The 18093-nt window shown below is 44.2% G+C and overlaps 1 protein-coding gene across 2 annotated transcripts in view; it reads right to left on the bottom strand.

The window, feature by feature from the left end:
- Nucleotides 1–18093, bottom strand: part of ldlrad4b (low density lipoprotein receptor class A domain containing 4b) — a 112429-nt gene that overhangs the window by 24979 nt on the left and 69357 nt on the right. Inside the window, exon 1 of one of the 2 annotated variants that reach the window (XM_031729514.2) lies at nucleotides 12825–13223. The exons of the other annotated variant lie outside the window; for it this stretch is intronic. Coding sequence (XP_031585374.1) covers nucleotides 12825–12918 — 94 coding nt within the window. The 5' untranslated portion in view covers nucleotides 12919–13223. Of the gene's footprint in view, nucleotides 1–12824; nucleotides 13224–18093 lie in introns of those variants that run through there. 2 annotated transcript variants of the gene reach the window in all.

The following is an 18093-nucleotide window of genomic DNA, read 5'->3' on the forward strand; positions in this document are numbered from 1 at the left end:
CATTTTGGAAAAAGATGGCTTCTCAACACCAGCATATGCTTGCGTGGCATTTTATTCTGCTATGACTCACTGTCATACTGGCTGTCTCTCTGCTGAGATGGACTGTCTCTCTGACTCTCTATTTTTGTTTCTCCTCTCTCGCTCTCTCATTATGTCTGTCTCTACTCTTCTTTCCGTCACCCTCCTCTTACGCTCCTCAAGCCTGTATTTACCCATGTGTTTCTGTCCTCTTTTAATCCGTCTATGCTTTTCTTTTCATCACTTATCGCTCTCCTCCTCTTCTGTCTCTTTCAGCCTCCTCTCTGTATCCCACCTCTTCCCAGTCTATTCTCTCTCTCCATCTATATATACACTTTTGTCATCATTTCTGCCTCCCTCTCTCGTATCCCACCTCCTCTCTGTGTCCTACCTTCCCTCCCACTTTTCCCTCCTTTCCCACTCCCTCCGACTCACAGATGAAGGGGTGTAAACATGTCTTCCACATGCGGTCTCATTGTGCCAAGCCAACAGAGCAAAACAACCACGCTTAAGTTGCTCAATAGGCTTCACCAGATGACTAGCGCCTCCTCCCTCCTTTGCTCCTATTTCTTTTCTTCCCCCCACCCCCTTGGGTTGAGATGCTTAACAACCATGAAGCAATGCCTCGCAGGCAGGATTAGGCAGGAGCGATAGACAGAAAAGAGAAGGAAGGAAGAGAGAGTGAGAGACCAAAAAGAAAGATAAAGTCGGTGAAAGTGAGACAAATAACGAGAAGCGAGAGACAGAGGGAAGTGAAGGGTGTGGGAGGGGGATATGAGGGGGGAAAAAAAAATGCAAGATTAATGAAAGTTTGGGGCGGAAAAAAAAGTCATATCAAAAAAAGTTTTTTTCCACCCTCACTGGAACACTTGCCCATGACCGCAGGGTGAACTTTGGTGCGGTGCTGAGCAACAGCTGCCGACAACAGAGGAAACTACAAAAAAAGAAAAGACGCTGCAGAAGAAGTAGAGGCAGGGAGGCTGGCGCAGCGCATTGTAGGGAGAGTGCAGCGTAGATCCATTCTCTAGCTAATGGTGGTGGTGGTTTGGAGATGGGCACGATGTTTTAGTCTTGTTGTGGGGGGAATTTGGGTATAAATAGACCCAAGGCTACAGGGGTAGGGGTGAGATGGGGAGGGTGGGGAGAATGACGCGATTCAAACAGAGGGGAAGATAGTTATGTGTGGAGAGCAGCTCGTGTCTTACTAAAAGGAAATAAAACAGCAGTCCTCTGGGTAAAAGACCAAGCCAAGATGCTGCAGCATTACAGTGCAGCCATACCTCAGTGGCTCGCAGCTTCACTTTACTCACATCGGAGAAGGAACGGCAAGAAGTTAGAGGCTTGCTTAATCACGCACTGAGCGTTTCTTCTTCATTCACCTTCATGTGTTTATACACCACTCTGTTTTTAATCAGCTATTAATCTGTGGCTCTCTTTCACAGCATGTCTGGGACCTGTCTTCCTCCCCTCACCCCCAACCAGTCACAGCACATGGCCACCCCTACCCGAGCCTGGTTCCGTCTGAGGTTTCTTACTGTTGAAACTGAGTTTCAATCGTGATGCATCCCGTTTGTGACAGCGGGACCTGTGATCATGATTGGAAAGTTTGTCTTTGTAGTTTAACAGGACCAACAATATGGCCACAAACTCACTGTCAGTGAGAGCAGACAATCATTCTATTTAACCTCTTGAACCCTTGTGGAGACCTCATGGTTCAATAGATGTCAGCCAGACTCATGCAGTTAGTGATTATACATTTCTGCCTGCAGCGATAAGGAACCATAGCTTACTGACAAACTGGAAGTCTCTCTCCATATTTGACAAGCAAATATGGACCCAAGTACAGGTAAGGAGTGTACAGAATCACTGCGATCTCTGGTAGATGTAATGGTATAGAGTACAACAGATCATTGTGCATTGTGTGATTCATCACACATTAGTAAAACTTAGACACTAACATTGTTACACAGTGATTGGGGGGGGTACAGAGTTCAAACATTTGCAAATGTTTAAAAATATAACTAACTTTAACTTGATTCAATCCACAGGTTCTATACTGCACTTTGACTCGGCAGCTTACGTGCATACGTTGGTGGGGTAGGTTATAAACTATTTGCCCCTCCATGAGCTAAAGTGCTCCCAATGGCACCCCGCCTGGCAGCTCCACCACCACAGAGTGTGTTTTTGTGGACAGTTTAATGAGAAACACATTGTAAAGTGCTCAGTTGAATATACAAGTGCAGACCATTTACCATTTTAATATTAAGACAGCATTCTTTTTCTTTTTCTAAATCAAAACAGTTTGAGCCTAACTGCCTCCTTGTGTGTGTTTTCATGTGTGGCTGTACTGATGAGAGAATGGATTGATTCAGCTGAGGTCAGGCATACCAAATGGAATAAAGTGCTCCTCTCGTGTGCTTTATGAAATAAAATTCACTTTCTAGAGTCAATACAGAACACAGCAGAGCAATACGGACTCGGCACCCCCCCGCCCCCACCCCATCTCTTTTTCTTCTTCTTCCCTCTTTTCACTTCTGTCTTGCGTTCTCCTTTCTTTCTTTCCTCCCACCCACACCACCCTCTTTTCTCTCTCTCTCTCTCTTTTCTTTCTCTGCGCTGAAGCACCACTTGGGGAGTTCAGCTCAAGGCGAATATTGGAAAATGAAAAGAAGCTCCTGACTCGTCGAGGTAAAACTCTTTTGGGCGACACAAAGACTGAGTGTAACCAAAGATACCAACAACTTAGCAACTCCCACTCACAAGACACACTTTTATATCTTTGTGTTTCAGCACTGCTTATGGTAGTGGCTTTCTCTGGGTGGGGGGCAAAAGTCAGATGGAGATTGCTATGACATTCTGCATCGCCCAAGTCTTTGGACAGCTTTGAGGTTTCCAAGTACAGTCTTGTTTCTTTTTAGAATCTGCAGTATACTCCAGATAAAAACTGGGAGAAAATAATCTATCACCGAATGGAGATGCAGTATGACTCTATGTATGACAAAGAAAACTGCTGAGAGGGCATGCCTGCCTAAGGACTAACACGCATATAGACACTCTTTACTCCAGCAGACAGACATTCAGCCACACTAGCAGACATTTTCTCTAGCAACAGTCCAATGCTCATACATTAATGGGGGGATACAGTCCCACCCACCAGCTCACACACACATACAGACACAATTCATCATGGGAAGGAAGTTTCTTATGAAGAACCATAAACTCTTCCCATTAGGATTCTTGTCTTGTGAAAATATAATAGCTGTAAATGAGCAGCCTGAGGTGCTCAAACTGGTCGGGGACTACGGGTTTATGGAAAGAATCGTTATTACAGCTACAAAAGCACCGAGTCTTCCCACCAGTTTAAGACATTAGAAGGTGTAGCTTTGAAGGATTTCATTTAAAAGACAAAAGAAACGAGTCTCGTGATGATGGCGAGAGGTCTTGCCAGGTACCCTTTATGAATCCTTGCCCGGTGCAGACCTTGGTGTAGGTGATCAGCCAGGTTAATCTGGCAGACAGATGGGGTGGGCTGTAGGGAAAGCAGGGGCCATGTACTGCGATAGTGCTGGGACGGCGCTGGGCTGGGCCAAGCCGGATGCTGTGACTATGACCTATATTAATAATTCACACACACAGGATTTCCATGCTGCACAGAGCAGGAACCCTAATCATCGTTAGCACGGCTAGCCAGGAGACAGGTTAGCTTCCAGTTATATGCCAAGCATGAAAAAGACAGAAAGTGTGCCACGTGTCTAAATTAAACCTATAACCTCCACCTACAGGGAATTCGAAGGAAAAGATTTATGTGGTCAGTGTGCAAAATTCAAAACGTGAACACAAATGGCCCCTTAAAATCAGAGTGTAATACTTTCAGTTGGTCTACATGATATATTTATCTCCTTGGCTGATCTATTATTTCCATGACAACCGGTTTCAGCATGAACACCAACTAGTTATTTTCACATCAGTTTAAGTTTGATAGGAGCATCTTTACAAATCAGCACTGAAGGATAATGCTCACAAATGCCTGTTCTGTCAGTGGAAGGGCCTTGATATTAATAGGTAAGGTGTGGGCACTCGTGGAGCTGTGTGTTCCAGCACAGAGGTCTATTCAACACCTGGTCTGCATAGCGTGTTCCTCTGTATTTTTCTTGCTCTTCCCTATCTGTCGTTAATAAATAATTTTTTTTTTTAAACTAAAAATGCAGTCTTTCTTAGAGCTCAAACAGGAATTTGCAGGGAACTATTTTCAAGGCAAATTCATCTACATTTGGAGTCCAGCGTGCATTTCATGCAGTGCGCGTGTACGCAGGAATAAATGATCCGCCCCTTTCCTCGAGGAAAACCAACATACACCCTATACGGCTACACAAGCTTGCAGGCTAGACTGCAAATGGAAACAGATGATGCTGCTAAGAAAACTTAGTTATCAAGACAATGGCAGTCGAAAACACTTTGCATGACAAGCATCAGATACATCTGGGACCTCCAGCGAGCCTGCACGGAGGGAGGGGAGGAAATGATGAAGAGAGAGAGGGAGAGAAACTGAGAAATGCTGTGTTATGGCTGGGGGTTGGGAGTCAGAGAGGTATGGCAGGCCAGACTAGACACTCTCCATCTCCCTCTGACCCCCTGTCTGAGTCTGTGACTGTGTGAGCCAGTGAGCAAGTGTCCCCCCCTCTCCCCAGCCAGACAATAGAACAGGCCCTGTGCCTGATTGGGGTCAGCTGGTGGCTGCCGAGGGGGAAAAGCAGAAGAGGAGGAGGAGGAGGAGGAGGAGGCGGGGGTGCTAGGTATCAGACACCGCTGTCTGACTTGTGTGTCTGGACTGAGAGAAAAGGGACCAAAAATCAGACAGCCCTCTGAATCGCTAATGAAGAGCAGAGGAGCACAGAAGCAGTGAGGGAGGAGAGGAGGACGCAAAGGATCTGGGCAACCAGAGGCTTCTTTTTCTGTCTCCCACACACATCCTGTACCACTTAACTCCCGGCTAGTAGGTTAAACTGGGTTAAAATGTTAAAAAATAAAAAATAAAGTGAAACACCCCACAGACATCACTTGTGCAAAAGAGATTCTTGAGCTGTAAGAATGTACAGCTGTGTGAGGTTTGGCAAAGTGCTATCTTCTCTATGGATCTATCATGGACCATCAAGGTAATACCAACTACTAACATAGAAACAGAAAAGGAACAGTCACATTTAAGTAACTACAGAGATTTTTCTATCCCTTTCTTTCTTCTTCATTTGATATTTTGTTTCCCAGTCTTCCATAATCTTTAGAATTTCCTGTGATAAGGTCAGATCCATGGGCCTTATTAGGGCACAGCCAGTGGCCCAGCTGGCACAGGCTGTGGATTTACCCCCCTTTGACAGGACAGATCAGTGGGATACATTACAGACAGTGAAGCTGAGGGTGAACAAGAGTGTTTGAGAGTACGCCCAAGACTTCTCTGAACACGCTGGTCAGGAACATGCCTCAATAACAGGAATCTGTAGTTAGACTTACACATACTAGAAAGTGTGTCAACAAAAAACAAAAACCAAACCCAAAAAACACAACAACATAAGATTTAGAGGCTTATTAAAAAAATAATGGGTAATTTAAAAATGAGATCATAAAAACAACATCGACCATCATAGGGATAATAGTCGACATGGGTGCACACAGAACTCTGCACTAACTGCCTCTCTGTTCCTCCAAGTACCCTAATAATAATACAGTATTTTAAAATAAGACAATAATGGATTAACTGAAAAACAGTCAGGACACTTCCTGTCGTTCTTCACATTGTGGCTAAACAGAGGTATATGTTGCACTGAGCCGAACCCCGGTGGTGCTAAGCAACATGCTGCAACACTTGTCAATTACTACATATAACAACTGTTGTATTCAGGCATTTAAAAGCAACAAAAAGACCTACTTAAGGTCACAGAAGGAGTCCCTTCACTCACACAATCAGTGTCTTGCTGCGGTAGAAAACGTCAACTTGGGGTGTGTGAGAACAAAGGTGTGTTAGACGTCCCTCTAAAACCAAAATATATCTATTGTACCGTAATCTATATGGATGTCAAATTCCCTGCCAAAACAATGCGAATGCATAAAGGTGACACCTGACAGGAAGTGTCAGAGTTTTTATAGTAAGAGTGAAGGACAGAAGACCCTCTGGAACTGTTGGCGGTCTCTGATCTGAGCTGTGTCTACCTACCATTGAGGCATTACAACAGTTTTAAGAAAACTGACAGTAAGGTGAATGTCTAAGTACAAACAAGGAGCTTATATTTTGACAAATGTGTTTCCATGTGACTTTTCTGATGTTTGTTTGTGGACTTACCTGTATCTGTCTGATTATCAGGTATAGATTTTGCTAACATCAGGTTAGAAAGGCCAAAAATCATCAGCACTGCACACAGTTTAACTGTGCGATAATCACAGCTCAATTTTTTTAGGATAAATGGCAACAAATGCAACAGGTGAGCTGTCAAGAACACTTTGAATAACAGAATGATTCGATTTTAGCAAGTTTTTAGGAAACTTAACTCCGTTTTAGACATATCATTATGAAAAATGGATGTTTGATTTTGTGACTCAGATGCATCCTTGAGACACCCTCAAGCAGGCAGGAGCACCAACCAGCACATAAAACTAATGTAGTCAGCGGTGTTGACACACAAACTTTAGACACCTAAGAGAATCGATGTGGGTATAATTGTTTGCCATATTTATATTTATCACCATTTAACTAGCCTTCAGACAGCTCTTTCTGACAAGTAATGCAGTTATAATCCACCAGACTTCATTGACGAAAGCAGTCATTTTAATTCGACTGCTGCCTCAGTTTGGTTTAGTCCCTGACCTCAGAGCAAAGAGAGCTTGAATTACTACATGGATGTAAACCATACTCTGTATTTTTCTTCTGTACAGCAAAAGCTTTAAACAACCTTTCCCCCCCATGTATGCAGGAGTGCTCCTTACCACCTGTAGAAAATATACAAAATACTGCTTTATGCATCATCTTTTTCATCACAGATTAAAGTTCTAAATACATTAGCTAAACTTCAAAGAGCATGCTGCAAAACACCACGTTACACAGCTGTCAGCCCTTTTATTTTTATAATAGCTGAAACAGCATATATCCTGTCGAGGTCTTCCCTTCTGTTACAGACTATTTGAATATCAGGGAGTTATGCAAAAGCTAGATTTTCTTTGTGATCATAAAAATGGTCGACCATGCATATCTGTCTTGCAGAAGAACTTTTTAAATGTTGTCTGAAGCACTAAAGCCCCCCACACACACACACACACACACACACACACACACACACACACACACACACACACACACACACACACACACACACACCGGTGCCACCCCTGTGGAAACTTCAGCATGTAAGCCTCTCAGAATCCAAGGAAAACCCTGCAAACCACTTGAAGAGACATGTCATTACTCCACTGTCTGGGTGTTCCTGCTCACATAAACAAACGGATTACCCAAAATCTGACAAACAACGGTTGGCACAGCATTTCAGTTGATGTTTTGTTTTTTTTTTTTTTTTTTTTTTAATTTCAAGGCGGTAATCGCCACTTTGTTTCAAGTAAGGACAGGAGACGAGATGTGCAGTCAGACATGGTTTCACAAAGGCTAAAAGACATGCCAACCATCTCGTTTGTCTCGATGCTGGGAAAAACAGACCTGCAGCATGAGGGGGAAAAGGGGGCTACTGTCTGCCAGTGTGTGTCTGGAGTGCAGCGTCTTGTTTGACTGTAATAGGTCCCCACTCGTGCCTGTAGACCTGGAGTCATAAGACACGCAGCAGACAGCAGGGCTGATTCATTCACCGAGCTCTTTAGCATCTCAGACAGTCGAACTGTGTGTAAATGGATGCTGACAGAGACAGCAGACTACTAACCAACCCCACCCCCACCACACACACTTGATGGATGGTCTGTCTTCAAACACACTACGACTACAAATCTGCCCTAGTCCCAAGGGCATTTTGGGAACTAGGGGAGGAGGTCTGGAGTGTGCATGTGTGTGTTGGGGGTGCAGAAACTAGACACAAAGGGCGTCCCAGCAGCCAGCAACAAACTTGTGAATGGAGAGGAGAAGGTACTGCCGGGACGAGTGGAAGGAGGAAGTCGAGGATTGACCTTTTCAGCAGCTTTGGGCTGGGGAGGCTGCCTCCTGAACTTGATCTGTTCAGCTGAAGAAAGACAAGCTGCAGCTCCAGGGCTGCATTTTCCACAGTGTCTGGAGCGTCAAGGGTTGTCAGTTTGATTCCAAAACCACGGGGTTACACAGCCGGGAGATAAGAACGTTGTTGAGGGGGGAGAGCCGAACGGTGGTCAAGCTGATTTAAGGCCGAAAACTACAGAAAACATGCTCCCAAAAAAAGCAAAAGCGTAACAAATCGTACCCCTGCTGCGCTAACATGACATATTAAATATTTTATAACGTGGACTCTAACAAGAGGCTCTGTAACATGGAGACCGAGACACTCAGCCCAAACAAACAAGAGCTGTCACACGTCAGCGACAAAGCTGCTTTCCATACCGCTGTAGCGCACGGCAAACAAACAAACTTGTTTTTAAAAAAAATTGCCCTTTGGAATATTCATGTCATGTTTGTAAAATGTGTGCTAGGAAACCAATCAGTGCTAACAACCTGAACCTGAAAGGGGACTTACATCTAAAAAACAAAGTGGGTAAACAACAAAACCCAGTTCTACCTCCAACACTAGGTGAGTGACCTGGTGGCAGTTAAGAGGCTCCAACAGAGTGCTGAAAAAAAAGCAATATTAGAGCCATGTCTATTAGTTTATACTCTGCGAATATATTATCCTGATTACTATTCTAAGTCTAAGAATTCAGTGAAAGATGCACATTATAGCCAATTATCACAAAAGACAAAGAGCTGCAAATCCTTTTAAGTGAGATGCTGCAGTTAAATTTTGCTTTAAAAAAAAAAAAAAAAAAAAAAAAGACAAATTAAAATAGCTTCTCATAGATTTATTATATATGATATATAAATATATAAATTTTGACTAATGCTCGAGCAATTGGTAAAACCTACATCAAACGTCTTTATATTTTCACAGCGGCTTTGCCCAAAGGTGAGCTACTGTTACTCTCAGGTCTGCACGGTGTGTCTGGAGGTCAGCTCTGTGGTGAAAAAAGTGGGTCCGGGGACCCCCGTCACCACCTCTGTACCAAAAGACAAGGAGCTCTTTCTTAACGCCTGCAAGTTGAGCACTGCTGTTCTACTGCTACACCCCTCAGCTCATGAGAGGTGGCAGACTAAATAAGTCCCCATTGAGAGACACTAACCAAGTGCAGAAATTCCCTGTGAAATTAATTACAAGAGCAGTGATCGCAAAATAAATCTGTCGGGGGGGGGGGTCTTTTTTTCTTTAAATGTTGTTGTTTGGTTGTCTTCGCCACTCCCCTCCCCAAGCTCCCTGAATTTCTATATTAAAATTCATTAACAACAAAACTAAATAAAAACTAAACTAATTCCAAATCAACAACACCTCTACAAACAAACCAAAAAAAACCAAAAAAAACCCACCCCTAACCCCAAACACACAACAAAGAGCTTAGTGAGAGATTGGATTGGCTGTCTGGCTGCAGACTGCAGGGTAAATATTGGCTGAGCCTGAGAGTGCCTGTCTGTGTCTGTGTGTATACATCTGTAAATGTGTGTGTGCGTGTGCCCATGTGTACATTTTTGCGTGTGCGTTTGAGGGAGAGTCAACAAGTAGCCGTGTGCGTGTTTGGCCTGAGGTAGTTGACAGATGACCCCGCTGCCACCTACACACTAACACCACTCACACACAAGATTACAGATCAGGCCGTTTACATCCGTCTGGCTGGCTTGCCCCCGCTGCAGGCTAACTGTTACATACACACAGCGCAGACGGTCACTTAAGTCTCCGATACAGGGACCCAGGACATTCCCCAGAGAAAGATGTGTGTGTTTGTGCGTGCTTCTTAAGAACCAGGAGGATAATTCTAGGAATACTCTACACAAGGGTTTGTATTTTGTATTTTGAGTTTTATTTTCGACACATTTGGTTACAATATAGTTGTTGTGTACTGTATAAACCAGGCTAAAGGATCGATAATTGCAGCGCGATTGCTTTTTCAGTCCAAACATAAGAAAGCCGGTATGGTACAGGCTCACAATCATCTATTGGTCCCCGGCATCTCCTCAACCAATGACATCACTCAAGTTTGGAAAAACAAGGAAGCTACAACTGGTCTGTTATTGTGGCGTCTGCCATGTCACTCGGTCAACTCAGCATCATGCTTGCGTCTGACTCTTACCTAATTGAATGATGCCATTATGCAGCAGCTCATCTGCAGTCTTGTCCCAAAATACAATCCTACTTTTCCAATCAGTTTTCCTGATTTAACCATTTTCAGTCCAGATTACAGGACCAACCACTGCATTACTATTGAGACAATTTCCCATGGTTTTATGTAAACAGGGTTTGCATTAGGTTCAAGTGGAATGATCTAAGGCAGCTGACATATAGCATTTCCCTTGATAATAGCAGTAAGAGTCAAGATCAGATTAAATGACTTAAGAGAGGAAAATGTTTGCCGAACACATGTTTGCAGTGTGACCCTGCAGCGACGACACCTTCACAAGAAAAGGTGAGCCGCTATCCAGTTAAAGCTTTTATCTCTCTGCCTCTTTAGCCGGGCAGCTAACTGTAGGTTAAAGCTAAAGGATGCGCAGCGACTGGTGCTGCTGTGTGAACACAGGACTTTAAAATACCTACTATATGAGATAAATGCACCACACAATGAATCCAAGCACAGCAACAGCTAGGAGACTAACACTTGTTAAGAGGTCTCTGCCTTTCAAATCCTACATGTGAATCCCAGTGTAGGCTGAGGTTCGGTTCCTGGCCATGACACACTGTCTGCGCTGTGATCCCTCTATGTTCCAAGTCCCTTTCAATTTTCCTCCTCGTCTGAATGAAAGAGGAAACACACCAGTGAGACGCCTGGTCTGCTTTATAAAAAAGGGGAGAGAGAGAAAAAAAGAAAAGAGGCAGACTGTAGCTCTTTTCTGCAGCCAGAGAAATCATCAAAGCATGAGCTGCATTATTCAGCCTTGCCGAGTCTGCATGACAACACAGCCGACAAACAAGAGCTCTTTTCAAACCAGACGGCCACTACAGTAGAACACAGCTATTTCAAACCACTTGTGAATGGAGCTCCCTGCAACTAGTGAGACATTAAGATGAAGAGAAATGCACTGAAAATACCAGGCCAGCATTTATTCAAAGTTGTGAGTGTGAACCCACAATGCAGTTTGTTTGCTAGTTTAATACTCTGCAAGTGTCAATCAGAGCAACCATTCCACTTTTTCCCTCCTCTTGCTGCACTGCTCAGTCTGAGACAGTCCTCCTGGATTATCTAATTAGGCTCCGTGCTGTACCAGTCGATCTGTGCGTGCACCACTTCATGCCTGACTATGTGCTTTTCCTGGCTAGCAGTACCATGATGCCACAGAAAAAGCGAATGGAGGAACACCAGTCCGTCTGCCAGATAAGCGCACAGGCGCGCGCACACACACACACACTTACTTCTTGGTTGCAATGTGGCGTCAGCACAACCACACTCTGCTGCCAAATCTGAATCTAATATCCTGTGTTCACCTCATGTTGCCCGGCCCTGGCCTCGACCCCAGTGGAAATTACACATCAGTGTAACTCTGTCTGTCCTTCTGTCCGTACGTCTGTAGCTTGTCTGCGTGTCTGTCTGTCAATATATCTGCCTGTCTGGCTCTCCCGCATCTCTGTTTATATCTCTGTCGGTACTTGCCTGGCTGCCTGGTTGTGAATCTACCCGCCTTGTCTGCTATGTGCCCGTCTCCTGTTTATTTGTCTTCCTCTGTCTGTCTGTCTGGAGATCTGTCACACTGCATGGATACACTCACTGTGCGTTTGGCTGTCCTCTGCTGTCTCTACATGTCTGCCTGCTGTGCTTTTTTTTTTTTTTTCCTTTTTTCCTGAATGCTCAGTCATAAAGAGGAACATCTGCAGTGGATCTAGCAGGCAGCAGCATTAGAGCAGAGCTGATAATGATAGTTTCTCTTTGGGCTGCTCAGAAGGCAGACAGACATAACATACCATTCAAGCGTTTCCTGTCTGTGCTGACAGGCAAACTATTTAACCCTCTGTGGTGAGCTCTCAGAGCATATGCACAGCCAGGCAGCCCTATAGGGTCATACAGTGCCACTGTGAACCCAACTTCAAGTGAGAAAAAAATACTACAACTGGAAAACGCAGTAGATTATGAAAAGCTTTGATAATACTAAGCTGGAAGTACACACATATTGACATTTCTTAATAAGCTAACTGTTGAGTACTACAGTGTGCCGGAGTAATAGTAATGGGCACCTAAGAGCTTAAACTTACGCCAACGCCTGACATAACCACTAAAAAGTCCACACGGTGTGGTAGAGACACATATTAAGTCAAATAAAGACAATAAAAGAGGTTATAAATACCACTAAGTGCTATGAGGTCACCATAAACTTTCTGCTGGACAGCGCAGACATGCTGAAAGTCCATACAGAAGAATTATCGGTTTCCTCTAAGGTATTTAGAGCGGCCCACAGCGAGTTAATAGCAGAACTGTTTAACAGTGTTGGATGAACACTAAGTCTGATTTGTTGTCCTTCTGTTGCCACACTGGAGAGTGCACATAAAACGGATTAGGCACTAAAGTCTATCGGTAGGTTTTTAAGGTCAGAAGAACTCGTAAGAGGAGCAGCTAATGTTACTCACATATCTCCATTCCCTGTGGCTGGGAAGCGGTGCAGTTGCAGGAGCAGGTGACATTGGAGTTGCCGGGGCCGCCAGGGGCCGTTAGGTTTTGCATGGGGCTAGGCAGACCGGGACACCGCTCCGGGGAGAGAGCCGCCGCCGCCGCCGCCGCCGCCAGCGTCGGGGCCCCCCGACGGGAAAACAACGAAAAACTTCCAGGCAGCAGCAGCAGCAGCGGAGTCTGCCGCTACAAGTAACTCCCGACAGTTTCGCTTTAATTATCCCACGGCTTTTCTCACGCCATAATTCTCTCGGAGCGGCTCGGCAACAGAATCACTGGGAGAGCTGGGGACGAGCCATTGCCTGTGGCTAATGCATTGTACGGCTTTTTCCGTTCCCTCCTCCGTCGCTGAGAGCAGCTGTCTTTACCCTACTACAGCACGGCAGACACAGCGTCCTCAAGCCACGCCCATAAACTGATAGAATGCCGCAGCGGCCTATCAGCGAGCTTCGGGGGAGGGACAGCGACGGGGTAGCGGAGGGAGGAGGCGCTGCCTTCAGGAGCGCTGAGAAATATCACTACCCTGACTTCAGCCAGCTAGAAAAAAAAGCAACAAAATGAAACGTAGTCCCACACCCTGTATGTAAAATTGACACTAAATCCAACAAAACTTCAAATTAATGACCATCACATGTACTGACATTCCCACATTTTAATATGACAGTGAGGATGAGACACAGAGGTTGGGACAGCGGTTGTACTTTATGGTAGTATATGTGTGTGCACGCGTGTCTAGGCTGCAGGGCCAGGCCGCACATTGGTGGGGCTGAAAGAGGTGGCTGACCTGACTTAGAAATCTAGCAGACGGCACGGTCGTGGCTGACAATGGCTGTGAGAGAAAGGAGTTGGGGGGAGAGAGGAGGGCTGGACCTGGTAGGTCTGGTGTGTTATTTGGGGAGGGTGGGGAAAGCGCTTCTAGTTTCACTCCCTTGTTATGGCCGGCCACAGCCAATAGAGTCGGCTCTTTGAAGGGGCTAACCTTGAGGTGACCCCCCATGCTAGTCTTGTGGTTCAGGGCCACATGTGCAGCAGAGAGGCAAAACCCCCCACCTCCACTCCGGCACATCCCTGCTTGATCTAACCAACAGTGCAGCCCTTCCACCCAACACACACAAACACACACATACACAGTCTATAAATAAACTGGGCTGCTCAAATCTGAGAGGGGCTCTGAATGCCACTCTAGTCCAGGAGGTTCCCAAGCTAAGGTTCAGGGACCAAGCAAGGTCATCATAGAGCTTGCAAGTTTTTGACTTTATTTGTGCAGAGGATAAAACAAGTAGTAGGTTAATAGTCTCTTAGCTGGTCATATTAGATTCCTGAATTTGCAGGTGCATCTAAAGATACTATAAAGGATACTCTAATATACTATAAAGGATACTTTATAGTCGAACACATCATTGAGGCTGTGCAAGAGAATTCACATTGGGTTTTTTTTTTAAAATTATTTATTATTAAAAGATCTGCTCTACAAGGAAACACATTAGTGTATTCTGCTATATTTTGCTATAAGTGTTGCAGGAACTCTTGATCTAGTAGTCCTGAAGTCACTTTTTTCCCCTATCCTATTGCTGTCTGGAACCATAAGCTGTGTATTAAAGATTTCTGGGTTCCCACATTGGTCACTACCATGTCAGAGATCACATTGCTAAGGTTAGCAAACTTGGTTAGCAAGCTGCATCTATAAATCATGTGACTGTAAAGCACAGACACATATTTAGTTGTGGTCAAAGATTTACATGTAGTGATTATCATTAATGTCATGGGCTTTTCATAATTTATTTCAACTGTTCTTTAAACTCTGACCAAGAATTGTGTGCTCAAGTTTTAATTTATTCTGGATCCCCTTATTTGGATTATCCAAAACGTGTCAAAAGTGTACACTGTTTTTGGTTTAATATCCCTTATCAAATGTTATCTTAATCAGATGCTTTTGGTAGCCATCTCCAAGCTTTTAGGATAATTCTGAGTGGATATTTAATTACACTTCTTTGCATAATTGATTGATTTTTTCACATAACCCTGATTTTTAAGCATAGTCCACAAATGTTCATTAGGTCAGGGCTTTTGAAAGGCCATTCTGGCAGCTTAATGTTAGCCTGCTTTATCCATTCCAAAACACGTTTTCATGTGTGTTTCTCTTGTTGGAACGCCCACTTGTGTCTAGCTGTGTAGCTGTTGATTTGAGGTGAAGTAGAAGAATTTTTCTACTACTTCTACCAGTATCACTGACAGGAAAACCACCACTGAGTATGATGGTGTCACTACCGTGCTTGACAGTCGGTACAGTGTTGTTAAGTTTGAAAGCCTCACCTTTAATCCTCCAAACATACCTCTATTCAATGTGAATATAGGTCAAGATTGCTGTTTAACCAAATATTAGTGGGGGGGTTTCTCCAATTTACACAGACTTGTGCACCCAATACTTGTTCTTTAAAGTCATTAAATATGTATGCTTTACAATCATTCCTCTCTGGAAACACCTAAACTTACCATGACCTCATGCCCATTATTAGCATGTGTAAATGTCTGACAATCAAGTAACTGCAATAAAATAAGAGAACTTCACTCAGCAAAACTGAGTTTTGGTTGGCTTGTACCACAGAGCATGCAATTTATTTTAATTTATTTTTATTATTTGCCAGATAATTCCAAAAGGTACCAACAGCACAAAAACAATCAGGTGGCCTAATTCAGTGACTTGAATTAGTGTAGTTGAAACCGAGCAAACAGCTTCCAGCTACCAATACTTTTGTTGGCATACCTGTCCATCAGAACGGCAACACTGGTCTCCACACCATCCCAGTACAAAGTCATTTTCATGATGACGTCGGGCATTTTAACACAAAAGTCTATGGGGACTGACTCACTTTTGGATACAGCCTCAAGTGGATGTTAAAGGAACTGCAATTTTTACTACTTGGTAATTAGCTTCATTTTCAGTCCTCAAAGTTGCCATTTATGTGGAAAAAAAATAAATGTAGCAGACGGACGTGTGCCCTGTTCTAGTATAAATGGAACCTCATCAGTCTGTGGACATGGAAAGCATGAACTGGCAACAAGTAATTATATGAAAGACCAGAGATGATGTTTGGAGTAATGAGCGGGCCAGGCTTGGAGCCTTTTACCAACTGCATGGCCTCGTGATGATCCACGGACCATTTTACAGGAGGAATGAAGCTCTTCCAGGTGGCATTCCAAGAATATAGAGCAAAGAGGGAATAATATAGGATTGGCTTTTCTGATCACAGGCCTGCTCTCTTGCACACCACTTCTGCAGCAAATCATAGAAATGCCATGGGAGAAAATCGCATCACATATCGTGTGTGCTGGGAGTGAAAAATGAGAAATGCCTGCTCAGAGGGGTGCGGTTTGACCGTTTTCACTCTGAAGACATCAGTAACCGAAGGCAATAAAACGAAATGGACCTCTGTGAAGGAAAATAAGTAAATGGGAAAAGCAAAGACCTCCGACAGATGTTCTGCATTAAGTGCCGCATCACTAGCCAAGTTCTATATCCAATCATGCAAAAATATTTTCCTTGACAGCGGCTTCTACACTCCTCTATGAGTGGACTGACACCTTTGGAAGAGAACAGATTGCGTGACCCTGAAACAATTTACAAACCACTGGCAGCTGTCATAATTTTATTGAAGCAACAAACTGAGGCGCTGCTGTGTTGTCAGCTAAAGCAACGATATCAAAGCACTAAAGAGCATTTTTTACATTTTTTTTAATGTCTTGATCTGAGGTCACTGCCATACACACACATCCCAGACAAGCTCTCATCCACAGACAGACACACATCGATTCACACTCTTGCAACCTGCATCTATCCACCATCACCACCACAAAAATGCAAGCGCACACATGCACAGTCTGTCTGGAGCGTCAATTTAGTCCCCTGGGGAGCACGCAGGGTGACACCACTAACAGGCCAGACCAGACCAGACAGCCAGCAGACAGATAAATACTAGGCACGGCTGAATACCAAATGCACTCGTGTCTACCAGCCCCCCACCCCACCCCCACCAGCCTATAGTCTGCACACACACACAGGCGCTCTCTCTGTGGGTCTCTCGGGAAACGTCTGTCTCATCATGTAGTTGAGGAATCCTAACTTTAGGTTGATAGGTTTATCATGCTCGGCACGTGCACGTGGATCTATTTTAGGAACTTTGGGGGTGCGGGGCTTTCCTGCTCACACATGCTTACTCAGGAGTTCACTGCAGTGTTAGTGTTACTGTTGCTGCTGTTTTGTGAATCGAAGCGCAGCGTGTTAACGTGACAGCCCTTTAAAGATCTGACAATGCACACTTTTTAATGCAGCGTAGGCAGGAGAGGAAACACCACCACCGTGTGTCTGCACAAAACCCACACTTTGGATGGCAACAGGTCCATCTTTAGCCACAGGAAGCCCGTCTCATGCATATGTATGTTTGGATACACGGACCATTTCCCACCTGTCACTTCCCCGTGACTTTCCAGATAAAAAGACAGCTGACAGATGACTGTAACAGTATAAAAGATGCCACGGATGACTCAGAGTTTAGATGAGTTGTTTGTGAGGAGACCATGAGTGCATCAGTGATGTGGTCGGGCCAGTACTGGAGGAAAAAGCAGCACAGCAAGGCCTCAGTGGAAGGTAGCTCCATCCCTCCCCTCTTAAAAAAACAAGGGCAACTTCTCCATCCCAGCCAGTGTGGTGCTGAGCTGCAAGCTACTTTATAGCGCCATCTTGTGGCTCATCTCAGAAAGAGGCCTGTTTCCATCCAGTAATCCCAAACACAGAGTGGAAAAAGTTGCTTTCTTTCCCTGGTGTCTGCTTCAGTTCTTCTCGTGTCTCCTCTCTGTCGCTCCATTACTTGTGAAATCAAAGCTGTCTCCCAGGTGAATGTTTAAGCTTTGAATCAATTATGCCTCGTCTTTATCAGATGGCACGAGGGAGCACAGAGGAGGACACAGGGAAAATAAAAAGTCCCGTTCTAGGGCTCATTTTTTTTAAAGACAGACTAAAGTTTTCACAGTGACCTGTTTAAAGGCCAAATCACAGTTATACTTTACACTAAATACAGTATTTTTTCCTGTATGAGAAGGACTTTTTTATACAGAAAACTACGCCAACACCTCATTTTGTGTTTTGAATCAAGTCTTTTATTTCTGGTTAAATTATAATGAAAAATCACAGAAAAAACAGGTATATAAAACGTAATATTTTATAGAACAGTG

Source organism: Oreochromis aureus, linkage group 11, assembly GCF_013358895.1.
Source record: "Oreochromis aureus strain Israel breed Guangdong linkage group 11, ZZ_aureus, whole genome shotgun sequence".
Taxonomy (NCBI): domain Eukaryota; kingdom Metazoa; phylum Chordata; class Actinopteri; order Cichliformes; family Cichlidae; genus Oreochromis; species Oreochromis aureus.